The 27971-nt window shown below is 35.7% G+C and overlaps 1 protein-coding gene across 1 annotated transcript in view; it reads left to right on the top strand.

The window, feature by feature from the left end:
* The window catches only part of TMTC2 (transmembrane O-mannosyltransferase targeting cadherins 2), a 248761-nt gene that overhangs the window by 192760 nt on the left and 28030 nt on the right, over positions 1 to 27971 (top strand). Inside the window, exons 9-10 of the mRNA XM_071765939.1 lie at positions 13042 to 13123; positions 26588 to 26702. Of these exons, the coding sequence (XP_071622040.1) occupies positions 13042 to 13123; positions 26588 to 26702 (197 nt within the window). The remainder of the gene's footprint in view (positions 1 to 13041; positions 13124 to 26587; positions 26703 to 27971) is intronic.

Raw genomic sequence — 27971 nt, 5'->3', positions numbered from 1 at the left:
CACATAATAAAGCAACGTATTGGTGACAAAGCAGTCAGAGATGGCAGTTTTTTTTTCAGCTGGTAATTTCATTCCTGGAAAAACCTTCATTTATTTTTGATCTGTTGAAATTTAGCATTTATCTCATTTAATTCTTTCAGCTACAATGTCTGAAAAGACGCTCAATAGGGAAATCGATGATGAAGAGGTTTGGCAGTAGAATATGGATTTGTGTATTTTTGTTGGTCACTTACCCTTAATCAGTTTTGCAGCCTACCATCTGCTCAGTGATTCACATTAAATAAATTTTGTCTAGTTTCTAGTATACTGTGCCATACCAGTATTAGTTCCCATCATAAATATATGATTGCTGTAACTGACATGCTTCCTGGAATCCACATAAACTTCCTTGGAATTCAGTAGCATTAGAGCTGCTATCCTTGGCACACTTGTTTCAGTCTATACCCATCCATGGCAATTTATTCGTCTGGTAAACTTGACTGAAGCAGGCTTTTCTCTCATGTTAATTTTCTCACAGCGTGGGTATTTAGGAGAGAGAAAAGCCTGTTTCAGTAATTTTTCAGATGCTACAGGAGAGATGTATAGAGGCTTCTGTCCCCTCATCTGTTGGAAATAAACCTTCAGAGATTTTCCAGTCCTCTTTCTGAATGTAAGTGCTGAGAACTGTTGATAATATTTCTCCGTGCCTCTTCCATGAAAGAAATGTGAAATAGTTGATGAAGTGAAGAGTGGAAGCGGGTGCTAATATAGAGCTAAAATTTTTCTCTGTCTGTGAAATTGGAGGGTGAGGGAGGAGAAGAGGAAGGTTTCATACAAGTTCCTAAATTCCAGCCAAAGGCTATTCTAGTGTAAAACCTAACATCAATCAGACCTATGAAGTTCACAGTTCAGTTGTGTTTTACTTCCTAACTTAAATTCCAATGAAGTGGCTCAATTTTAACCCCAGTTTTTCTGCCTCTTCAAGTCTGGAGCCAGTATTAATGCTTACTAAAAGCAGCATGATATGATTAATTTAATCCCTTACTGCCAGTCTGGATACCTGGACCCACTTCTTGTGCCTTCTTTTTTCTTTGCTCTTCCATAATGAACTGTGAGGATGACCTGTGCACAGTTTATAGATATTTGCAGAGCTGCTTGTACTTTACCGCAGGCTATGCTTTCCCAACGTTCAGTAAAGCTCTTTAAACTTCCATATAATAGAAATAAGTGAGTGTTCTAGAGTGTAAGCTATTTGTTTTGTTCATGTTGTCTAACCTTGGTTCTGTCAAACACCAAATCTAGAAACTTTGCACATTTTCTAAATTCATAATGACCTTCATATGTTCTTTTTTTTTTTTTTTTTTACATTTTATTTTAATATTGAGTTCCACAGCACATGTAAAATAAAGGCACCATATACTAGAAGATTTGTTTTTAGCAATGAAAATACGTTTGTGGGATTTTTTTTATTTATTTTTTTTTCCAGCTTGAGCAGTAACCTGAACAAGCAATCTAGTCTAAATGAAAGGTTAACTATACCGTGTGCAAGGGATTGGACAGGATGATATCTCAAAGTCTTCTCCAACATGAATCCTTCTATGATTCTGTTACATTATTTTCATGCTGGAGCTAATTCCAGTTTACTGAAAAACAGTGTTTCGAATAGAAGTCAAGGTGCAAACATGTATTTAATATTAACATCTGTTATCTTCTTACTGAAAAGAGATATTAAGGCCAGATTAGCTTCTATCAGAAGCATTTGCAAGATCATGAGTGATATGTAAAACAGTAAAGAAGGTAAATCACAATCCATGTATTATGATAGATTTAAAATTATTATAACTGTGCAACAAGTGAATAATCTATGCTATTTAAATATACTTGTTTTAAATCTTTTGGGCTTCTATAGAGTAGAGTATTTCAGTTGGAAGGGGCCTACAATGACCATCTGGTCCAACTGCCTGACCAATCCAGGGCTGACCGTAAGTTAAAGTGTGTTATTAAGGGCATTGTCTAAATATCTCCTACGCACTGACTGGCTTGGGGCATCATCCATCTCTGTAGGAAGCCTGTTCCAGTATTCAGCCACCGTGTTGGTAAGGAAATGCTGCCTAATGTCCAGTCTAAACCTTCCCTGGTACAGCTTTAAGCCACTGCTATGTGTTCTATCTCTGGATCCCAGGGAGAAAAGATCATCACCTCCTTCTCCACATCCCCTCCTCAGGCAGCCGTAGACAGCAATCAGGTCACATCTCGGGCTTCTTTTTTCCAAACTAGACATGCTCGAAGTCCATAGCTGTTTCTCATAGGACATTCCTTCTGGGCCTTCCTCTGGATGCATTCAAGGACCTTCACATCTTTCTTAAATTGTGGGGCTCACAACTGCACACGTGCATCTCATGTACTCCACATGAGGCTGCACCAGCACTGAGTGCAGCAGGGTGATCACCTCTTTTCACTCACTTAGTGGTGCTGTGTTTGATGCACCCCAAGATGTGGTTTGTCCTCATGGCTGCAGAAAAGTCAGACCAACTTAAAAAAAGGAGCAGTTAATGAATATACAGTTACCTAATATCATACATCACAAGTATTTTGTAACCCCTCTACTAGATAATATGTTCATATCTAAAAATTACAGCTCACTAACATACAATTCCCCTGAAAATATATTAGAACAGTATAATTTAAGAGTTAAAAATCATGATATGTAGCTCTGCTAGCAGACTAATTTGAAAATAACCAGTTGTCTGGGGCTAAAGTTTGCACATATCTTCTTCCCATTTTTAATTTTATTTGTTTATTTATTAAATAGAAATGATGTGTAGCTGTTTAGGACTGCAGTGCTTTAGCATTATGTATTTTCAAGTGCTTTTCATATTTTTAACATGTTATGAAGCAGAAATTACCTGAGAAATGTATTTGTCAGTGTGGCATGTTAGTTGACCCAACCAATTTCCTGATAGCACAGGAGTTTGTTACTGCAGCATCTAAGCCTCAGCCCTTGTTCAGGTAATTTATTTCTGTATCTCAAAGAAAAGCATAATTTTTGTAAAAGGCTTTAAAATTGCAAGGCTCCCAGTTTTCAGATCAAAATCAGTCTGTCAGAAATGACAGTGCCAGGTAAGGCCTTGAGCGTTTGCTGTAATTCATTTTCCGTTTTATGGGCAGACCTTCTGGAAGAGAAAAGCTTGGCTATCATGCTAAAGAAAATAATTTGTTAAGTGAGACTTTTGATTTTTTTTCTCCTTTCACTTTAGTCTCCTTAAAAAGGAGACTGAGGAACCCTCCCTATTAATGGCTGGCCTTTCTGGCATCAGGCAATGAATGTTTCGTCAAGTAGCACACTAGCCAGAGAAGCTTTATTTCAATTAGAACCAAAACTGTTTTAAAGTTTTGTTTTATCTGTTTTGAGTGAACTTGAGCCCACAAACCAACCCTCATAGTTTGCAGTAGTGCCTAGAATTGCTACAGTACTTAGGGGCAGCCCCATATTGTACCATTTAGAGTGTTGTATCTAGGAATTACAGGCTTTGCTATATTGCTTTGGAAAAAATTGCAGTGTTTTCTTGCATTTTATGTGGAACCACACAGTGCTGTTAATTTCCTATTTTTAGTGGCTTGGAAAATCAGCCAAAGTGCTGTAAGAAAAATTTACTTTGCCTTGTAAAATGTTTGTGTTACAGCTCCAAACCATATTAAATGCAATAATAATCACTCTAAAAGATTCCCCGAAATCTAAAATGTTTTATTTTGAAACATTTTCTCCTCAGGGTGGTGGGGAGAAAGCAAACATGGATATGGTAGAGACTGGCAGTGTTTTGGATAAAGATAAAAGGAACGTTATTGTAACACTGAAGTATGAACACTGAGGTTAAGTACTTTTAAAAAGTTTTAAAAATACTCCCTCAGTGGGTGGCCATATTTTTTTGCCTGCAGTTGTTTTCTGCCTGTGTTGCTGACAAACAGAAGGCCAGAGAAGTATCCTGCCGTTTTTGGTTCGTTGTGAAATTACTCAGAATGCCACTATCAGATACCCTACTGTATTCAGTAATTGGTTTAGTCCTTAACAAATGGAAGGTAGTAAGAACAGAAAAAAATGGGACAGCAGGGGAAAGAAGAAACATAATGCAATAATGCAGTAGACAAATTCATGATTTTCTTGATCTGTCATTACTTGCTGATGATTTGCTTCTCTATATTTACACAAATTTGAAAAAAAGCAGTACAACAGTTGTGATGTTAAAAGAATCGTGGATGTTTTTAGATATAATTTGTAGAACAGTTTATACCTTCTTTTAGTAACCAATTCCTTTAAAACATACTAAAAGCTTTTTAGTAATAATCTGGGAATGACTAATAAATGCCTACACATATAGAAGTCTTTATTCTGTGAAAATACATTTTCTGAGTGTGTCGATTTATTCAGATGAGCAAAGCTGTTAGATATTTCATTTGTGGAGGCTAAATCTCTTGGCTGTTAGTACTGCTTCCAGGAAGAATTTTTAAATGAAAATATTTCAGTTAAAACTCCCATCATATAAAAGCATAAATGGCATGGAATCATCAAGAAGGCCCTCCCAAAGAAGTCAAAGTAAGCCAAGCAGTAGACGCTGCCACCTTTCTGTTGTGTATTCAGTTTGTGAAGTCTGAGACAGACATTACAGTTTTTCTTGCCACTTGAAATCCCTCAAGGGTTAAAACTGATCCATGCACAAAGTTTGGATTTAGGAACAAAATCTGCAAAATGTCAGAAGTTGTTTTCATTTTACTTTCCATTTAACAAGAAATTTGCTTGTAGGGGATGTGAAGGGGCTGTTTCACTCTTCAGTGTGGAAAGTCATGTTGATTGATTTCAGAACCATAAGCCCTATTGTTTTAAGGTTTGGTTATCTGGTGTATCTGGAACATTAACACCTCCAGGCTGAATGTTAGGATTTCCAAACTATAGAAATTTCAATATCTGACATCTATTGAGCTTGTATTTCTACTGAGCTTGGCTACATGCCATAAATATTGCATCCATAGATATACTTTTTCAGTCCCCTTAGGACATTTGTTTGGCTGCATGCCAAGTGTAACAGAATTAATTTTAAAATGGAATATTTTCATTTATTTAAATATAACATATCCATCTTGCTAGTTGGTAAATTATTCTAGAGCAGGTATTTAGGCACATAACCCCTCACTAACCTCCTTTAGGGATCTCATCTTCTGTATCTTGTTTCTAACTTCCTGTAGACAGGGAAAGGGGAGCCCTAAACTTCTTGCTTTACTCAACATAAATTTAAAGCTTATTATAGAAAACATCACTGACACAGGATGAAATGCTTTCATGAAAGAAAGAGATCTTTTTGTTTGGTTACATGGTTGAATATAGCTGCCAGTTACCTGTTATTGCTCTGAGTGTAGTAATTTTTTCAGTAATCATAGAAAAATGCATGATACAGTCCGAATTTTGCTTAGAAGAAGCCTACAGGACTTGGTGAAAACAGCATGTGAGGGAATTTATATTCTACTGACTGACCAGTGAAATACAAGTAGATATTAATACACGATTTTATCAGAAAATATAAAATGTGGCCCAAGAGTGAATGGAAATAAAAGTGCCTAATGTGGAAATTTACTTACCATTTTATTACATATTCTTTATATAAAATAATCTACAGCTTAATAACTGAGGTGAACATTTCAATACTGGTCTAGAAAGTAAATAAATCACAAAGTGTAGAATGAAATCTGTTCTCTAGAAATTTACTTAAGAATATATATAACCTTGCTTTGTTTTAACAGTGATGTAACAAGGTAGATTCTTCCTATAGTTCAAGCTGCCAAAAAAAAAAAAAAAAAAAAAAAAGACTCAATAGTTATGTATATATTTTTAAAAATACCCAAAAAAACCCCAAAACCTTCAAGAGGAAAAAAAATCTTATACCTGTATTTCTTTTCTAAATCATTTTCAATGCTTTAATGAAACAAGAATGCTTTTTTTACAGTATGAGAGCTGTAAAAAAAGAAAATTAATGAGAAATACCTCTATTATATTATTGCTAGGTCAGATACATACTAGTTTACTTGGAAGTATCACCTTGATAGGCTTACTCATGCACCCAAGCCCATATGAGCTATACTTTAGATTCCTAAATCTGTGTATAAGTAGTGGTGTCAAATTTAAAAAATTCTTAAGCACCAGTGGATTCCCACCAAAGTCAATGGACAATGCTGTATCTCAGCTCTCAGGTTATCATGCCATTAATTATCCCTGTAGATGTAGACTCAAGAACCCAGTTTATGTTATTATGCTCTAAAATAACTGTCTCATAGAAGAATTACACTGACTTCAGTAGAGTGTCAGTCAGACTAGGTGGATTTTTAGTCAACAAAAATCCACGTTTAGCTGAAAGTAGACTAATGTGATATATTTAAATAGAAATGAAGTATTTAAGGGGCAAAGAGAGATAAAGCTAAAATAAGACGTTGCATTTTATTGATTCTACCAAGACTTACCTTTAAAAGTAATTTACTGGATTAAGCAAGCAGCATGAACAGATTCACATGTGTATAAGGACCCTGGTCCAGTGAAATGACTGGGAAGGAGAGCATCAGTCAAGACCTTAGGGCCGGAAGTGTGTGAGTGTGTCACATTGACAGTAACGAAAATGTTGCCTCACATTTTCTGTGTGGTAAGGATCAGTATAGGGTAAATTATTATGGATTAGTAGATACAGATTTATACCATAACTTCTTCCAAAATAATCCCTTACTCTGTACACTGAGATGAATATATTACACCAAAGAGAAATAATACTATCTTGTTCTTGAAGGTATTAGGTAGCCAAAACTTGCAAGTATCAGTACTAGTAACAGTATTGTTTTGCAGTGTTATCATCTAAGAGATACGAGAGAGGAAAACTAAAAAGACAGCTAAAAGATAGCATCTTTTACAAGTCCACTGATCTTAGTCCAGAAAAAAAAAAAAGACTTTCTGTGGCTGTAAAATGCTCGGCCCCCAATTATCTGTTTTTCTACTTAAATATATAGTACTTCCTCATTACAAATCTTGCCTCATGTGCGTGTTTTTCTGGGCCAGATGTTAACCTTTAGAAGTCATTGCTTGTCTGCCATGTTCAGTTGTTTTTACTACATTATTATAGAGATGAGATGTAGAGGCAAGCTATATCTCTTTGCTGCACAGGAAATACAGAGGCTGAGATAAATTTTGGGCCTTTGATGTGTACAGTAGAAGTCCCATGTATTTTAGTGGGACTGGCATTTCACATTCAGGTTATGGTGCAAGATATTTACACTGTAATTCAGAGTGAAGATGGGAGAGTTGTAGAAATAACAATAAAACTAGGGGAACAGGAAAATCCATCCATTTAGATACTTAAATGCTACCTGTAAAAGTGATTTCTTAAGTCTTAGTATTTAGAGGCAGTATGAAGTGCTTGCCTATGTCACTGACCACACTGTAAGATGCAACTCTAATTCTTCTTTGGTTGGTCTATCTAACTAAAACCCTCAAGACTTTATCACTTATTTTCTTAGTTATATAGCATTTAAATTGTCTTTTGCAGTCCTGTGACAGCTTTTGTAAGGCAAAAGGAGCTGGTTGTGAAACAGTATGCAGGGCTGCAATAATTTACAGAAACATCAAATGAAGTCACAATTTCAGTTCAGACTTCTTTACTGTATCACATAGTCTCTCTGTGAATTTAAAATGTCCTGGAAAGGAAGAAGGAAATATATAAAATAATAGTGTTTTCTGTATTCAGTGTCCACAGGTTAATCAATCTTCCATTAAGAAATCTTTTCATAATTCAATTATTTTTATTAAAAATGTGAATGCTTGCCAAAGAAAATTGAGGAGATGTGGGAAATGACAGGCAACTGCATTTGTGACAGAAGTTGAATTCCTTATGCAGTCGCATAATTACCAGTTTAAGCTGGTAAAACTGTATTGAAGAGTGAAATCTCTGCTCTACTGATTATAGCCTTGCACCCTTTGAAGAATAATGAATATTTATGAAATATAAAGTTGGTTTAAATTGCAGAAACCACCTAATTTATTTGAACCACCTTCTTGGTTGCTGCTTTATCATCATAGTTTCCACAAGATTGTTATTCAGAGCTGCTCAGCTGTATTAATCTTTTCCAATTTTACTAGCATCTTAGGGTCCTTAGACCTCCAGCAGCCAGAAGTATAACGGCTGCCTTAGCATGTGTTTGCCAGAAGGGTTAGAAAAAAAATGGAGGCGAATATAAAAAATGTAATTTTATCCTCATTTTTAAAACAGATTAAGTATAAATATAGGGTCTTCTACTAATGTATCCACTGCCCTTTGCTAGCTTTGCTTCATTTGTCATGGAAAGATCACAGCAGTTTTCTGTAGGAATGCCCGGTTAAGCCATAAGTCTGACTGTATTAGCATGGTTGCATCCATTGTCTTGGTCTCTAGAGGAGAACCAACCAAAGAAACAAAAAAACCCCTATGAAAAGGTGGTCTTAAAAAACAAGCTCCTGAAATGACATTTAACTGTTTGGTTTCCAAAACTGCAAAGAACCAGCCATTCTGACTTAGAGTCTGCATGATAATGTGGAACGTGGAATATTTCTGAAAGCCAGGACAACTGACACACTAGGTTGTAGGAGCCACATGTCATTTACATTCACTTTTTAACTTTCAAATTTGCTGGTCTTGCTGGAAGGTAGTAATCATGGGCAATTCGTCTCATCTTCAGGCGTGGGAGAAAAAAAAAAAAAAAAGAAAAAAAAAAGATTTTCTCTATATCCTAGTTGCAGCTGCGGTGGAGTTAATTTTCTTCATAGTAACTGGTACATTGCTGTGTTCTGGATTTAGGATGATAATAATGTCAATAGCACACTGATGTTTTAGTCATTTTTAAGTGATGCTTAGCCTAAGTCAAGGACTTTTCAGCTTCCCAGGCTCTGCCAGGAAGGATACGCAAGAAGCTGGGAGGGAGCATAGCCAGGACAGCTGATCCAAACTAGCCAAAGGAATATTACATACCATATGACATCATGCTCTGTATATAAACTGGGGGCAATTGGCCATGGGAGACTGATCACTGTTTGAGGAATGGCTGGGCATTGGTCAGCCATGGGGCGCAGTTGTATTGTGCAACCCTTGTCTTCCTTAGGTTTTATTTATCTTCATTTTTATAATCTTCATCTTCATACAGTTATTGTTATCATTATTAATATAAGTGATATTTTATTTAATTTATTAAACTGTTCTTATCACAAGCCATGAATTTTACTTTTTTATCAATTTTTTTTTTTTTTTTTTTTTTTTTTTTTTAGTGTTCCAGCAGCTGTGTGGTGCTAAGTTACCAGCTGGGATTAAACCATAACAATTTATTAATGGAAAATTGTTGAAAGCTTTCGTTATTAGAGACATTAGATTAAGGTCCAGGTCCAGTAAGGAGAATATAAGCGCAGTCATCCAAATCAATGATTGCAGTGTCTTTATTAAGATTTTTTTTCTCCCCCCTCCCCTCACCCTCATAATGACATTGCCATCAATTGTTTTATAATTCTATCTTGTTGGTCTCTACTCTGAAAAGCCATAAGTATGCCAGTGCTTCTGTGCAGGAGATCTCCATTAGCATCAGGGCTAGGACCACCCACTCATCCCTCCTGAGCAAACAAGTAGCTCCCAGGTAGCACTTTTTCCTTAGCTACTGATCTGGACTGGATATGAACCGGTGACCAACAGGTGGAGGTTATTTTGTATACCATTATTAATCAGAGTAGTCAAGTCCTTCTGTTAACATCGCAAGAATAACTTTTTTATCCTTCAAATAAGTCTGCTAGCATGCAGTTGCAAACTTAGATTTTTTGGTTTGTAAAATTGCCAAAGCATGTGGCTTTGTATATACAACTGCACACCGTGCTGCTAAAAACTGGGAGGCTTCCAGTGGCACTCAATGGCTGGATATGTATGGGTCAACACATATAACAGTGAATATGCACACAAAGTGCCTTCCTGCCCCAAATCAGTATTTTTCAGCTGTATAAACAATTATTTGGATTTTCTTTAAAAGTTAGAATTTTATTCCCTTATGCTATGTGTTTTATTTAATACCGATCACATATAGTGAGAAGGGGCAATGAGAGGAATTGCTGTCTTGTACCTTCTGCTATGGTATTAACATGTACATTTGATATTTGAAAGAAGTTGATGAATACTAAAATTTAATTGTGAAATGGCCTAATTCTGTCGAGTGATTAGATTTTATATAATTTGACACAAAAAAATAAAATCTATTAAACCTATGCTGAGGTACTGACATTCTAGCATCAGACAGAGGACACCGAAGAGGGCATTTTAGATTAAGTGATGGAAGGTTCCTCAGAATGCTCTTCTGGAAGAAAATGCTTTTATTCCTCCTATTAATTTTTTTTTTTACAAATGTTAGTATATCCAATTCATGGCCAACATGAAGAAATAGAGCTATGGCGATCATTTGTAGTCAGAACATTTTATGTCTCAGATGATACCATGTAAGATTTTACTCCTCTTTATCTTTCATGAGTATTTGAGTCTGTTAATGGCACAGTCATTCCTTTGATGCTATGTATGCTGGCACCTGTCATCACTATGTTTTTCAGGTCTCTTGACTGGCCTGAACTTGAGTGCAATATGCCACTTGGAAAGTGCTAAAAAGAGTAGAGCCGTGATATATTTTTTTGTGAATCCACTAAATCAAAAGTAATCATGTTTGACAAATATTTGTGGCCATATAGTTCGGTAGGCAGAATCTATGCATTTTGTGGCTGTATTCAGTGAAATAGAAATAGTTCATTTTATGTTCTAGAAACCAACACAAAATGTGACCAAAACTAATGATGTTAGCCTGTTCAAAAAAAAAAAAAAAAAAGAAAGCAATGAAGCAAAATCTGTAGATGTTAATTCTGTCAGTAGTAGTGATACATATGCTTGTCACTTTGAAGCCTCAGGGCTGGATTTATATGTCATGGTACCTTTTACCAGACTAATAGTGCCAACATTAGAGTTAAATGTGCAAAATTTTATGTTCAATTATTGCCCTTCCCCCCCCCCCCTCCAATTATTTTAATTTGAATAATTATTTTACATTCACCCAAATTTACATTGTCTTTTCAATTGGAGATTATTTGCTTCTTCACTTTTTTTTCACCGTTATGGTTGAAAAAGAAATTGTATTTAATCTGTAGATACGGCTTTACTGTGGTAGTAGATGAGGAAAAATCTGTCTGGGATACAGCTGTTATCTTTTTTTGTGGGGAGTTTTTTGTTTTAAAAAGGGTGCAAGGCACCTTTAAACAATTTGTGGGGTAACTTTAAATGTGCACAAGGGTGTGAGGCACTGCAGCATAAGATAGGACACTCTTGTGTGGTTGCACCAGTTGATTGACAGGAGCCTCGTACCATGTGGATATAGTTTTAAGTTATGTGGGTTTACTAAAGAAAGTTTAATGAATAAAATGCTAAATTCTTAGCTCCACTAGACATTTATTTTGTGAAACTGGGATATTGTAAATGATAAGCCTGCTTGTATCTCTGCCAAGATGATTTCTTGCAAATAGGCCTCTGTGTTGGTTTAACGGAACTTGGTATTGATATAGTTCTTGGTGTGCTGCACAACTTCTTTTTCTATCTTTACTTCATTGTCTCTAAGGCCCTTGAGGGAAATACTGAGAATGTGGAGCAGCTGTAATCACGAACAGACCTTGTTATTATTCCTGTGTTAACTTGTGGGATAGTGCAGTATGTGTACAGTGTCTGTTTCCAGACCACAAAACTTAAGAAAGCCTACATGCTTCTATCTGTGAAATAATGCTCAAGGCAACCTTGAGAGGTGCAGACCACAATGACTTTCTCCCACAGTGGTAAAGCTTAACTGTTCTTTTTTCTGGAGGCCTTTTGTATTATAATACAAACCACAGCAACTAATTTCATGGGGATAGGGATAAGCAGGTCCCAGGTATGTTACTGAATAGCTGATAGTGATTTGTGTTTGAGTATCAGACTAGGCTAATCCAATATTACTGTCTTCTTCATGAAAAGAGTAATGACCACTAATGGGTCTGCTTTGGCATTTGTATACCATAATGCTAGTTCAGTGGCTTGGTGATTTTGGTGATAAGAAAATGTGTGATTTGGAACATCTGTTCTTTCTACCATCATTTCTGTTGGTGTGGGTATTCTTTCTTTACTGTTTCATTGTACTGTTGACCACTGTAATTAAAATTACATTTTCTATTTCAGTTATGTTTTACAGTTGACAGAATTGATTTCTGATGAAATCTTACTTCTGACATTAAAATCAGAAAGATTTTCTATCTATGCTTTCGTTTGTGGTGACTTTACTGTTGAATATGAATATGAATATGGTGTTATTAAGTACATGGGGTGATGGAATGAAGCTGCATTAGGGGAAGCTCAGATTGGACATTAGGAAAGGTTCTTCACTGAGGAAGAGGTTGGTGATCAGAACAGGCTCCCCAGAGAAGTGGTCATGGCACCAAGCCTGTCAGAGTTGAAGGAGCAATTGGACAGCACTCAGCCATATGATTTAGTTTTATGTACTCCTGCAAGGAGCAGGGAGTTAGACTCAATGATCTTTATGAGGCCCTTCCACCTTGAGGTATTCTATGATTTCATAGAATCCAAATATGTTTTTTGGGGGGGATGGAGGGGGCGGGGGCAGTCTGTGTAATGCTTATCCTGATGTCAGGAAAGTAGTAGCATGGAGCTTCATGTTCACCCAAAGGCCTTTACAATACGTTTTGCAATAACTTTCTCCCACTTCCTTACTTCTTGGACATTGACAATGTTGGACACATTTCTTCCTCAGTCTGGAGATCTGTAGCATAAAGTAGTTGACCACAAACTTACCGTAACACTTAAACTTTCATATTTACTTAGGTTAAGTCTCATGATAATAGCAGTTGTTTTTCTCTAGTGCCTGGAAATTGTTAACTGTACAGAAATGCTCCATGGTGATGCATTGTTAAAATCATTTTCCCTTCTTTTTTTTTTTTTTTTTTAATTTAAGGGACGCAAAAGTGAAGCAGAAAAGTACTTTGTGAAGGCCATTCAGCTGGATCCTACCAAAGGAAACTGCTATATGCATTACGGTACGTTTCAGATAGATGGGGTTTCCATGCATATTCCAGGATTGCTGTTAATCTGTCTGAGTGATTAAGGATTTGAAGAGTGCTACTATCAAAAAACATTCTTTAAAGAGAAGGAATCTAATCCACCATGTATAACTTCATCTCCATTTCAATTTGTTAATCACTGTAGAGGGAGAGGTGAATATTTTCATATTTTGCATAGCTTTCCTCCTGTGAAAGGATTTTCAGTACTGCTGCCTCTCCGGGAAAGAAAAATTGTGACTTTGGCCATATGTTAAAGTTTCAAGGCCTGGAATATTATTATAAAATGTTTTGGCCTAACATTGCTGGCTGCTGGTGGGTGGGCAACTAGAAGTTATTGTTCAGTGTGTGTGAGTTCTGTATATTGAAGTGTCTGCTTTTTGTTGCAAACTTATGGGCCTCACATCTACCCTCCTTCCCAGCATCTTCATAGCTCAAAATGGATAAATATTACAAAAGCTTTTGACAGGTTGGCTATACCACTGACATACTAAGCCATACTTGTGTTTTAAGAACGCAGTTAATTCAAAGGTATCTTTATAACTTTGGATTGTTTTTGCTAGAAGTGCAAAAAAGGTTTCCAGATGTGATTAATCCCGAGGAACCAAAATTACTTAACTTTATGGACTAATTCATTCTTTATTTTAAAGATTATAATAAAAAAATTAAAAATATAGGTGATGTCATCCCAATTGGAAAATATAGAAAGAAGTAATAAATTTCATCTTAGTTAAAAAAAAATATAGGGAACCACAGGCATTTTTCTTATATCTTTGTATAGTGTTTTAATTTCCTCTTCCAATTCTAACTGGTAAGTGTAAAATAAAGTGAAAATGAGTGGACAAAAGGGCCAGGTTTTCACTATGTATGATTCCTTTGCCTGAATTGCTCACATGTTGTATTTCTGTTTTGGTGCTATGCAGTGCAAAATTCTGTATGCGGTCTCTCAGAATTAATGCATACACTGTTACTTAGAATATGTCATGGTATTTAAATGAATGCTGCCCAGTGCTGAATTACTTTGCATTATGGATCATTGCAGTTAGCGACCTTGTCTTCTACTTATTCCTGTACAGGTAAACCTGATCGAGGTATTAATGCACATAAGGTCCATTATTTCAGTTGGATATAAGTGTAGTTTATATCACAAGATGAGGAAAAGTTGTAGCAGACTGTTTCTTAAATCCTACTGAAGCCCCTTCCTGCCCGTGTTATTAAGAAATCTGTCCTTAGTTATTAGGAAATCTATTTGCATAGAAATTCAAAAGTAGGTCTCAACAATCCATCCTAGCAATTGGAATTATGGTTGTGTGTATTTTGTATTACATGTCTAGACTTTTAAATTTTTCTTTCTCATTTCTTCCTCTGTTTGCCTGTCTTTTCCTGTGATATTTCCTCTGTGTCATTTTCAAGTACCCTATAAACTAAAAGCAAGGTTATTCAAATCATCATTCATCTCTGATGTATTGACTGCTACAAATTGAAATGGTGTGTTGTTTGCTAATTGATTCCCTAACAAATTTAGCAAGCTTTGCCTTTACTGTGTCACAATTACAAAAAGTGCTTTCTGTGTTCTTTGGCAGAGGTCATTCTTGCAACATGCGTGAGATTCTGCTCTGCAGATTAGGAGTGAAGGGCAAAATTTAGTCAGCACTTGGAATGCCTGCATATTAAAAAGTGATGCTGAAGGACTGTGGACACAATAAGGTTGTCTATACCAACTACTATGTCTCTGCCATGGACTGTTATTCATAGAGAACTCTAATGAATGCAGGGGGCACCTTTTCTTTTGATTGTATAACTTATGGTCACCTCACCAAATTCAGTGACGTTATTCTAGGCAACATCAAAGTAGCTGTGGGGAAGATATGGTTTACTTCTTCTTGGCTTAAATGTCTATGTAGTACTGGTGATCTTGTCACTTTGAGCACAGGGCTTTGTAAAATTTGAAATAAGTTATCCTTGCTTTTCTTTCTTTCCCTTTTCCTTTCAAACTATTTCTTGTATTGATCAGGAATCTGTAGTGTATGTTACATTCTTAGTATTACAAAGGCATACCCACTGAACACTTCAGGCTTTTATCTCCATCTCACTAATTTGTTTTAGCACCCAGGTACTGTCCATATCCTATATGCCAAGTGTTAAACAATAGGGAAATACAAATGTATTTTCCATGTAAATCTCAGAGATTACTTTTTAAACTCAGCCTGAAGATGTTGAAACAAAGAGTAAAGTAGTTGGCATCAGCCCTAAAATCCTGCATAGCTCATGGAACAGCAAATGAATATAGTGGTGAATTGGGAAACAGTGTGTTGATGAAGTAGTACTAATAAATGGACTGTGGATTTTCTTCCAAGTGTGCATGCATGCACACACTTATAATTTGTGCTCCCAGGATATTCAGTTGTTATTTTTTTAATTATAACCCTTTGAACTTTTTTTGGAGGTACAGGGAAAATGATCAGTATTCTGTATCTTTTAAGAGGCTTATGTTTGTATTATAATGTGCTTTAATTCAGGCCTTAAGCCAAATAAAGCTGTTCTTAGAAGATGTGATTTGATGCAGGAGTCAGCATATTTGGTGACGTGAAAATTTGGAGAGAGGTAAACAGTTTCATGGTTCTTTCATGGGATAACACCACCCACCACAGGACATTTCTCTGATCAAACTAGTTTTGTGTAGGTAATTTGCTGACTTTGGATTTCAGTGGATTTAGCTTTAAAACAGCATTTCTCAGACTCATTATGCCTGGAGGTATGTGAAGAAGGAACTAGTGGAAAATCTGAAGATACAAATCCTTGCATACTGCAGACATGATGCTTCTTCATTCGACACAAGGGGGAGGGGCTTTTGATCTAGTGAGCAGAGGGTGGCAGTCCACTCTCAGGCTGAAATGTAGTTAGCTGGTCACCCATCCACATTTTCTTCTTTTCCCCTTTTTCTTCTGCTTTCCCCCTTCTTCCTTTCTCAGATATCAGTTATCTGAACACTGGAACTTTGTGCATAACTATTGTCTTAAGAATATGTGAGGTTTGGTGGTCATCTGATAGAAGCTACTCAGTCACACAGTACACTACCAGAAACATCTAACAGATGAAAGAGAAAATGCATATAAATCAAGAAGAATAAAAATGGCAGAAGAAAATGTCTAGAGCACCAGGATTTTTTATTTTTTTTTAAATACCTTTCTGGTAGTGGAAATACTACTTTTTGGCACAGCCTACAGGTTTTTAAACTAAAATATTTCAGATACTAGGTTTGAATGCTCCCATAAAGTCTGAGGCATTTAACCAGGGTATTTTCAGGATACATTTTTTGAAAAAAGACTCTAAGTGAACAGTTGTGACTAAACCAAGCTGAACCTAATGAATATATATTTCCTTTTTCATGTCCACCTTTTTTTTGTTTGTTTGTTTGCTTGATTGATTGGTTTTGGTTTTTTCCCTTCTGAAAAGTTCTAATTCATAATTTTTTACCCACATCTACTCAAGATATTGATTCTCATGCATCTCAGTGTTCTTTGAACATTTAACTCAAGTAGGCCATCTTCCTGCAGGATGTCAGTGGCTTTTGTCTTTAACAGAATTGAAATGGTCTCTGCTGACCATAGAGAGGACTCAGTCCAATCTAGATGCTTTGCTTATATGCATATGGTCAGGTGGGATGAATCCAATTATCAGTCTGAGAAACCACAGAGAGACCATATGAAGTTACCAATTCCAAAAGAATTTTTGCACACATCTTTTAAGAAGATGTTAGCATCTGAAGAGTAAGTCAAATTTGTTAGCAAATGTTAAGCCATGTCAGACCAGTGACATTATGGCCCAAAGATTATTTAGGTTTGGATTCAGTTTTTACCACCCACAAAGGAAATACAGTTCTTCCATTTCTGCCTGCACTGAGCCTATCTCAGAAGTTGGAAGAAAAATCTGTATAAAATTTGTTGATGCAGAGAGATTAGATGAATTTCAAACAGAGCAATACTCTACTGTTTGTCTGTTTGAGAAGAAACAAAATAAATTCTTGAGTATCTTTTAATTGAGATGGCTAGTAGGATGCAGTGTAGTTGAGGAATCTGAAATAGTTGAAAGCTTTCTGTATTAATTTTCACTTAAAAAACCCCATACAACTACAGTGAATTTAAGTTGTGAAAATATTTTACCTCCAAAATCATCTTACTTATTTTATAATTCACTGTTCATAAAAAGCACACAACAAAAAAACATTCCCAAAACCCACCACTAAAGCAGGTTCCATTTTACTTACTTGCTAAAAATAGCTTTTATTACCATGTCTCTTAAAGTGCATCAGGTGGCCTCTCTCCAGCATAATCAAAATGGAGTGGGGGAAAAAAGAGAGAGAAAGAAATAAAGTTTCAAGATAAATGTGTGTACAGGGGTCTCTCCTCCCTTACATTTGTAATGGCTTAATTGAAATGTAGAAGTTTGGAACCCAGCAGGGTGTTCAAATTAACTCTTATTTTATTAATCACCAGCTCCTTTTAAAATTGTTTCCTTTGAATAATACATTGTTTCTAATGACTCTAAATTGTTTAATTATTCCTTTATCATTATGAAAATGTATTAATCTCATTAGATTAATTATGCATTCTCTTAATTAGGCCATTCACATTGATCATATGCCCTTTTCGGTGTGTTCCCAGTATACAGATATAAAACAAAATTAAAAGCATGCTTGTCAGATTAGGTAAAACTGTAGCATATTAGCTTCTAGTTGTAGGAAGATGAGATTAATGTATTCCCAAACATTCTAAGTTTTTTTACATTATTTTTCATATTTTTAATTTGTTACAATTTAGTAGTTGTTTTTAATAGATTTTATGATTATCTGGGTTTTGTAATACAAATTTAATTTGTTAATTGTTGTTTTTTTAGTTTCACTGATATCCTAAGTCTTTCTAGTCATTGTTTCAGCACAGAACTTTTAGCCAGTTTTGATGCCTAAATTTTCACCCGAGTCTGTGAGAACTTTGTTATCTGTCTTGCCCCCAAAGATGACTACATTCCCATTCCTAAGTCCCAGCCTGAAAATAGATTAGAACTACTGGAAATAAATTTCATTGAAATATGATAGCAGGGGATTTTTCAAGCACCATTTTTTCAGTCTTTAAGTTATGCATTTACATGTACTAGTGAGTGTGAGAATTTACATACATTTAAGATGTGCATACAGTTTTCTTCTTTGATGTGATATATTTATAATATTTCTGTGTAGTCACATTGCTCACAGTGTTCGAGCTCTGTGTCTTTGTTCTTCATTGCCTGAAGAGCAGCCTGGGGAAGCTTTATTTTTCTCCCATGTATTTAAGGAAAAAATCTCACAAAGAAAAACAGTGCAGTAATGGGAAAAAAAAAGTGTCAAATTTCTATTGATAAAAATAAGATGTCAGATTTCTATTGATAAAGAAATATTGACCATGACTAAATCGTGAAGTCTCCCTCGTTTCTTCAACAGAGTTTTATGCCTGTGGAAGAAATGTCACCCTAGTTCATAGGAAGGTCAGTTTTTATCTTTGTAACTGAACAGAATAAAACAGATTTCACAATCCATAATTCCAGTGAATTAATTGCCCTGACTGACAGGCTAGCTAAATGAAGTATATGCCAAATGGAAAATGAAACAAAGTGCATGGGTGTGCTCCATTGGCAATACCAGATGCTACAAGGTGACTCTGTATTGAGAAATTAAAGGTGAAAGATTTTTAGTCATTTTAAGTCTTTTGGAAATCCTAATATTAAATACATAATGATTTTCTTGCAAGACTATTAAACACATGTTCATAGAACATATGCCCTCTTTGAAGGAAGGGTGTCTGTCTTGAGCATACAGTGCCATCAAATTAAGATCCTGACTCTGAAGGATGGCTTACACCTTTTCCTACAATATCAGTGAATATAATTTTAAGAAGGCAGGATTCCTAGAACCAGAACAGGAAGGAAGGTGTAACTAACTTGCAGAAAGACTCCACTAAACCTCTGACCTTTCTTCTGCCAGAAGTGTCTCCAATAACCTAAAGAAAATCATCAGATACTCTTTAACACAGACTGTATCTTCCAGCTAAAGCTGAAAAAAAATACTCCAGAAATGGAGCTGTTCAAAAGACTACCATTTTGAAGTCTTGTTTGCAGTTTTCTGGGCAGCTGTGAAAAATTAATGTCCAAAGATACGTAAATCTTCAAGTCCTTCTTGTTTCTCTCTGGGCTGGTGCTATCGCAAAACATTAAGAGATTATTACAAACCAGTATAGTAACTATTTATTCAAAAATCCCTTTAGAACAAATCACTTAAGTAGAATGCAGTGGAGTATTTCCAGTTTAGGTCACTAACCCTACATACTATGGAATTTCTGTTTCTGGCTCTTCCCTTGAGTTTATCCTTAAATCTAATCACCCTGACATCCCAAATACATGGTTGACTCTGCTTTCTCAGCACAATATACTAGACAAGATGTGGTATAGAAATTGCAGATCAGAGACTGTGCTGGAAATGCAGCTTTAATGCTTCTTTCATCTTGCCAAAATGTGGGGTTTCTGCAGGAAATGAAAAAGCCTGTGTCATGAACAAGACTTTTTTGTTAGTGATCATAAGTTTTAACCTGCAAGTGCCACATCATTATGAGCACTTTTTTAAAGAGATCGCTTGGAGCTTCTACAGAAGTGCAACTGGATAGTTCTTTCCCATCCAGATTTCAGTTTTCCAAACCTTATACATCATCAGGTGTCTAGGGAATGACATAAGGTCCAGAATCTTGCTTAGTATTTGTAAAACATGAGTTCCTCTATATGATATGTTTTCATCATTAATCATGTGTTTTTAGATCCATATGTGGTCACAAGTTCAGTCATCAAGTCCCAGAGGCCTGCAGTTTAATTTATTCTCTTATTGTGCTCTGGATGACATCCAATGGTATATTTAGCACAACTGCAACAGATAAGTTTTTCAGAGAAAGAAAAAGGCTAATAAAAAAGATTTTTCTAAGCCAGTGCATATATTGATGCTGCAGTACCCTCTGGCTTGCATAGTCTTTCTATGTATTTTATTTGCATGGAATACATTAGCTTGTCAATGGGACCCAGTTCAGGGGATAAACTCTCCAAAGCCTTTGCAGAAAGAAAGCCAGTTTATAGATTCAAATAAAGATGGAATGTGATATAAGGAGTAATTAAAGGAAACTACAGTGCTGCTACCATCTAGGTGATAGTGATATAAGTTGTCTCTCCTTCCCCTCTCACATCCTACACATTCAGCAAGAAATTGTCTGAACAGACCTGGAAGGCAGGATCTTCAAGCAAACATTCCCTTGCTCTGGGAACTGTTTATTCACAGCCAATGAATCTGTTTTGAAACTCTTAAAGGAAACACATTAGGTCATGTCTGTTGAAGTGGCATCTTGCAACATTGATTTGTCACCTGGAAAGCTTTGGAAATAACTTGGAGACTTTTTTTCTCTCATTTCTTCTACAGAATGCCATTGAAATTTTCCATTCAGAAATCTCTGGTTGCATCTGCTCTTTCGCTCTGCGTTGCCACAGCAGAGTTGAAGTTGACAATGATTTCAGTGGTGGTTTTGCTTACGCCAGTGAGAATGCTCTTCAGTATTTCAGACATGATCTTGTAGCCTTGTAGCCCTGCTGCATGATTCCAAGACAGATACAGTGCATTGGGTCAGCCAGAACCTGATCTCTGGTTTGGTTTCTGGTGAAACTTGAGATGCTTTTTCGGTACCAAATCAGCTTCTAATCCTTGTTGCTGAATGTGCCAAAAGAACTTCTAGTAAAGTCTGTTATAAAGAGATTTGATAGTTGCATCCATGATCTTGATGTGTCCACTTTTTATGTTAATATAGTTTAAGTTGTCGCCATTGAAGGATAAAACTCTTTTGAAGAGGATAAGATGCAGAAGGCTTTGTGGCAAATGTACGTTAAAAGAAGCACGGGCTAAATGTTCCCTGTTATGGTAGGATCAGAAGTTTTTTCCTTCTTGTTCAGAAGATAGTTTACTCAGTTTTGCTTGGATTAATGAAGATACCAGAATAGGAGTGTAAGTGTGGAACCAACAGCATCTTGGAAATATTAAAAATGGTTTTCTTTAAAAGTGGCAGTAGCAAGATGAGCTGTTTCAGAAACCTAATCTGTTCTGATACAAAGTACCTTTGAATGTTTGCCAGCAAGTGAAAGAGGGAGAACATTTCAATTGAAGAAAGATTGGTGCAACCTGTGCTTTTATCTCTAAAATAAAAGCTTATAGTGCCTTTGGGGAATAGTTGAGGCCATTCTAGAGGAACACAATAATGCCTTTGTGCCCTGAACATAAAAGATTTTGAACACACAGACATATCCCAACTAATTAATACCTTTGGTATTACAGTAAAGCAGCAGAACTACCAATTCAGATGTACAGTTTTTAAAGTGGTCATTGTAGAGACAATTATACAGGATAGAGAGGTGTATGCCTTCATTTCTGTAGGTATTTGTTAAAAATTTTGACAGAAGATGAAAATAAGTTGCGCTTTTTTTTTTTTTTTTTTCCAAATCCTAGGAACTGGAAATTTTTTTGATGTTTAAATGGCATATATACTTCTTGGTTTTTGATAGGTTGCATATATTGCCTCAAAAATTTTTTGTCTAGTATAGACTCAAAAATATTTGAAAGAAAAAGTAGCATAAACTAGGCTTTAGGTGTATGCTTCTTCAGCTTTTATGCTATTTTTGATGCTTAGATGTGTTTGTTTAGTGTAAAATAATTAAAATAGTGAAGTATTGAATTAGTTCTCTGCTGTCAAAGGTCTTTAAGCACTCTTGGCTACACATTTACGCTCAGGTTCTGTGCTCTCTAGCTTCAAAGGTGCAAACATCTGTTTAAAAAAAAAGTAATGTTCCAGGCAAAGAACAGTGATTTTGAAGACTGCATCTGAGCCCAAACTGTGAATTTCCCACTCCATTCTAGAAGAGCAGTAATAAGAAATATGCTTTTCTTGAAGAAGGGAAATCTGGGATTCAGAGCTTCTAGAAAGCTGTTTTCTCAAATCTGGTTCCAATTCCAAAAAACATCAGGCTACCATAATTTATGTTCCTGGCAAGAGTCAGAGTCATGACACCTGCAATAAGAAAGCTCTCTATGTGATACTGGGCAGCGTTTCGTAAATCGTGCCGTTTGCCAGGTACCTGTCAGAGGAGAAAATCCTGCCTGTAAATTTAGACCCACACAAGTGGTTCCTGGATGGGAGGGGCTTGTGGATCAGACCTTCTGATCCACATTCACCACCTTGCAAAAATTCTGCTCTGCTAGTGCTTTTCTCGTGGGAAAAACGTCTTTATGGCTTTGACAAGAAAAGATCAAAAAGTCTGTTTTTTAATGAAGAAAGTGCATCAGTGAACTGCCAATCCATTTCATTCTAGTATGAATCTAGTATATCATATTAAAAGGAAGGGTGGCTAATGTTTTCAAAATGGGACATCTCTATGCTTAGGTGCTTTAAATTAGATTTTGATGTGTGAATAAAATTAGTCTCCCTTTCAGAACTTAGCAAATCAATTGTCAGCTGAAAGTTTCTACCTTGTACTGTGTAGGGCTGGAATAGAGTTAACTTTATTCAGAGCAAGCTGGATGATGTTGTGTTCTGGATTTGTGGCTAAACCAGGCCTTGATAACACACTCATCTTTTGGCTGGTGTTGAACAGTGTCAAGGCTTTCTCTTTTTTCCACTCTGCCTCCTCAACAAGTAGGCTGGGGATGGGCAGGTGGTTGAGAGGGGGCATGATTTGGACAGCTAAACTAAGGGATATGCCATAGGGTATAGCATCATGTTCAGCAATAAAAACCAGGGTAAAGAAGTGGGGGTTTGCCTCCAAAGATGGCCTTTGTTTGGAAGCTGGCTGGGCATCAGTCTACATATGAGAAGTGGCGAGCGATTTCATTCACACTGCTATTTTTGTTGTTTTGGATTTTTTTTATCTTCATCTATTAAACTGTCATTATCTTGACCTACAGGTTTTCGTGCTTTATTTCTTCCTGTTTTATTTCCTTACCTTGCCAGGGTTGGTGTGAGTGAATAACTATGTGAATACTTGGATGCTAATACTTGGGTGTCAGCCCACCACACACCTGTACACTGAAGTAGACGAAAGTATTGAATTTTCCACCAGATTAAGAAGGTAGCAGTCAATTATTTTTATAGCCCATCCAGTTAAGGAAATGCTTTAATCAGCAGCCTCTGATTAAATAACCTCTGTTCAAACATTGAGTGTGGCAGCAACAAGGTGTTCCCTTTTCTTGTACACATTCAGTATTCTACAAGGGTTTGGATGCAAAGGGTGCTGCAGTCAGTTTCAGGAGAGTCTGCTGCCTACCCACTGAGTATGAGTTCATGTGCTGGTTTGGGCCAGGACAGAATTTTGTGTCTTGTAATTTTGCTTTTGGCTAAGTCTCTTCTAAGTAGCTGTACTTGCTGAAATTGCCATCCCAGCACTAAACCATGCCAGTTATTGCCACAGTTACTGCCTCCTGTAGTAGAGAGGAGAGACTCATTTATGGTAATGCAGTCTTTTTCTGGAGAACCAAAAGTTTTACTTGTACTTGGCTGGTGTCATGCAGGACTTGCAATTGGGTTTTAGTTAACTTTGGTAATCCTGTAATAAAGATAATCCTATAATATGTTATGTAAAATAATAATCCTATTATAGAGACACTTTTTAGAGACCTAGCAGTAAATAGTGAGTTCTAGTTTTAACAATTTAAAACATTAGGGTTGTTGTTGACATTTTCAGTGTGATTAATGGAATGTATACAGCCAAATCTCAGAAAAACAATTAATTAAAGTAAGCTTTTAAGTAAAGCATCTAGCAGTCACCTTGCTTTTCAGTGATTACATGCAATGTCCTGGTCTAAATTAGGCTTCTTGTAGAAATATAAAGCATATACGAATTGCATGGTATCTTCAATACATTTTGATCTTATGGATGTCTTAAAGAGTAAAGAAATTTGCTGATTATGTCCCATGAAGTAGAATGTGTCAGTCACATCTGATTGCACTAGTTGTAGTTATAAATATATAACACAAGATAAATACATGTAAGATAACATCTACATTAAACTAAAGTGTTAAATATTTCATACAGAAAGCTAGAAGTATGTTTTTAAAGATCTGTCTCTACAAATCTTTGAGTAATTTTTATTGAAGACAGTCATCAAAAGTTTTTTCTCCTAATGGGACTAATTAACTAAATGGCCCATTGACATGATTTTTAAATTCTAAGCTGCAAAATAATTTTCCTAAATTAAGTGTATAATCTTGAGTGTTCTCTGTGTCTTGAAGATTAAAAGGTTATGTCCTCATTCTCTTCCTTGGCTGGATGTATCAGTTCACCCAGTGTATAGTAATTGTCTCATTCTGCTAATCCAGTGCTTTCATTAACAAAGGAAACATCGTGTTAACAGGTTCAGGGTGGGTTGCTTTAACATGGACCTAAAGATTAGGTTTTAGTTCATTTATTTGAAAACAGTTGGGATATTAGTTGATAAAGTTTGTTTCAAAGAATTCTCTTTGAAGAAAATAGTCATTCATCCACAATCTAGAGGTATGAACAGCCTGTTGTAGTTGGCTAGATTTACTTGCCTGAGAATGTTCAGATTCATGTCTGAGTTTGTCCTGCTACGTATACAACTTACCCTTTTGTGGTACAAAAAAAGAAAAAACAAACCAAAAACCAACACCCGAACAGCAAACAAAACAAAACCCACAAAACCTTGTAGCTATTGTCAACAGTTTTATTCCCTTCGAGAGACTTCCATTAATGGCTTAAACAATGGTTTCTAATTCTGAAGGCAAAATAATTTCTTATGATCCAGGCTGTTCTTGTTATGTTTTCTTTTTATGTTTTTTTCTCTCTTTTTATTTATTTATTTACATATTGTTCTGCGTGAGAAAGCCTTTTTGGAAATTATCTGCTTCTGGAATCAATGAGCATAAAGCATCATAATGAAAGGATGACAGATACTGGAGTGTGGATGTAACTAAAGCAAGCAAACCTTACGTTATGAATACAAAAAGACACTTGAGTGTTTTTCCAAGGCTTTTTGCAGATCTAACTAACTAAGATATAGTGACTGCTGAGTAAACAGTGTTCCATCTCTTGCTAAGTCCAAATGTATTCACAGAAATAGGAAAAAACTGTGAAAGCTGTCTTTCATCACTTTTTGTAATGATATAATTCCTTCTGCAAATGTGTTCATTGTTTGAAAGCATCACTGGATTCACTGTGCCCCTTCAGACCTTGCTAGATCTGGTTAAGTGGATTTTCTGTATGTACATATAGTACATAAAAGAAAAACAAGAAAAAAGGAAAATCCTTTGCCTTGAGAGGAAATAATTTATTCCTAAAGAGGTTTGTGGTGAGTGATGGCTTAGTAAACTGTTAGTTGAATGAATGAATGATCCAAAGTAAGATGAAAAAGGAAGGATGAGATGCTGGAATGTATGAACACCATACTTTAAGATACCTTTTCCAGACATAAAGTTACATAGACACAGAGTCTAGACAGCTGAAACCCTTTGAAAATTTCTTTATCCAAAAATAACACATTTTATAAATTAGGTGTGAAAAAATAATCTAAATGAGCAGACATAAGGTGGTTTGAGTACCTTCCAAAGTGTTTTTTCTTCCTCTTAGAGAAAAACTAATTTATAGAGATCTATTAGCTGTTGTGTGTTTAGTTTTGAAACTTCTGTACTTTAGTTAGTTTGCTAATGCTGAATTGCTAAATTTTTCATCTTCAGCTCGGTTTAATGGTTATGATGAAGTCATTTGTAAAAGTCATGTAGGAAACTTGTAAAAAACTGTCTGTTGTTCTCTTAATATTAGTGAAATACGTGATCAAATAACAGGTCATCGAGGTGTATATATAAATAAAATAATTTTAAAGCAAAGTATCATTTATAATTTAAAAATATGTTTGTATATATATATAGCAGTATATATTTTTATGTAATTGTGAGATTTGCTTTTAAAATGGCAATATATTTCAATTGTAAAGATTCTATTCTTACTTAATTTTGTTTTGAGGATGGGAAGATCAGTGTACAGGCAGAAGGGCAAGTTATTAAATTGTAGGCTACTTGGAGGTTGAGAGTATTGGTTCTTCATGGCTGAGTTTTACTTTATCATTCTTACTCTTCCTAAATACATTCTGCAAATATTGCAGTTAATTATTACCTGCTGTACTTCCTGCATTTTTTCTATATTCGCATTTTAAAGATACTGAAGTCCAGAGCAGATGAACAAATGACTAAGCATTAAATCTGAGATATCTGACTTTTTACTTATATTTTAATTTATTTTCCTAACTGGATAGAAAAATATAGATCCATAACTATTATCCATTAGTAGTTTTCTTTGTGTTCACATTCATGCACTCTATTACAGGTCAATTCCTCCTAGAAGAATCCCGCCTGATTGAAGCAGCTGAGATGGCAAAAAAAGCAGCTGAACTTGACAATACGGAATTTGATGTTGTTTTCAATGCAGCCCATATGCTCAGGTTAGTGCTTTTACATCTGCCTTATTTGATTTTCCTCCTTGTTTTTGGAGGAAAAATGTCTTTATGGCCTTTGCTTACAGAGTGTATTTTTTGACGCCCATCAACTCTCTTGAGAATTCAACATTACTAGTAAGATAAAATGAGTTGGAGTGAAACTTTTGCAGGATTTAGCACTAATTTCTGTACATTATATTGTCATTTCTTACCTTTAAAATTTCTGTTGTTCACAAGCAGGTAATCCTTTTTGCTTGCTTACAAGAACAAGTGTTTCTCTTGTGAAGAAGCTTCAGCTGAATTTCATCTCTCACCTAATTTTAAAATATTTAGGATGCATTGCAACTACAAATAATAGACCGTATTTCTGATTTGAATGTAACAAGAGAATATGGAAAAGATAACATTTTATGTTTATATCACTGGGGGACACTACAATAATTAGAAATTAAATAAATATTTCCAGGCTAACGATGACTTCGAGACTCATGGGAGCACTTAATGTTATTATCAGAATCTGCGATTTAAAATGTAGTCTTATATTTAATTCTGGTTTTCTATCTGAATAGAATACAATTTTAAACTTCCCCCCTCCCACCCCCCCTTTTAAAGCTGTCAGACCTGGATAGTCAGTAACATTAACCTGCTGCCTGAACATTCTCATTAAACTCACGTAACAGCTGTTTTCTGTGCTTATTTCTAGGATAACTATCTAATTATTGTCTATTGTCCGTTTAACAGCTATTACAATACTTGATTATATCTATGCTTAGAAAATGCATGAAAAATGAAATAAAAAAAAAGCTTTAGCACAAAACAGCTATTGCAATCCTTTCTCTAACAAAGATATCTCACTTGTCTCTTTATACTTTTAACTATTGGATTGCAAGGTGAAAGGAAAAGAAAATGGTATTAAATGAAGAATCCGTTTCAGCTAAATGACCATGTTCCAAAATGAAGTGTTCTATGCCAGAACTTTGAAATAAGCCCCTAAACAACCTTTCTGAAATAACTCCCACTGCTTATAGCTATGCTGCTTTAATGGATGTCAGCCATGGTTACCCTACTTGATCTGGTTGGGAGAGGACACTTTGGGAGGTTTTGACCAATGTTGAGCTCAGTGATTCTAAACTGCATTAGAAAAACCACCAAACCAAAATCCTTTTTTTAAAAAGGCCCAGTGGTTTAGTTTAACTGGAATTGAAATGGGCTCCTTTGGGATACCAAGTTGGAGTAATTTTTCACTTAAATACTCAGCTTTCTTTGTGGAAGATT

This window comes from Heliangelus exortis, chromosome 1 (assembly GCF_036169615.1).
Source record: "Heliangelus exortis chromosome 1, bHelExo1.hap1, whole genome shotgun sequence".
In the NCBI taxonomy this organism is placed as follows: Eukaryota; Metazoa; Chordata; class Aves; order Apodiformes; family Trochilidae; genus Heliangelus; species Heliangelus exortis.
Note: the sequence above shows the minus strand (reverse complement) of the source record. Positions and strands in the feature narration are given on the sequence as shown.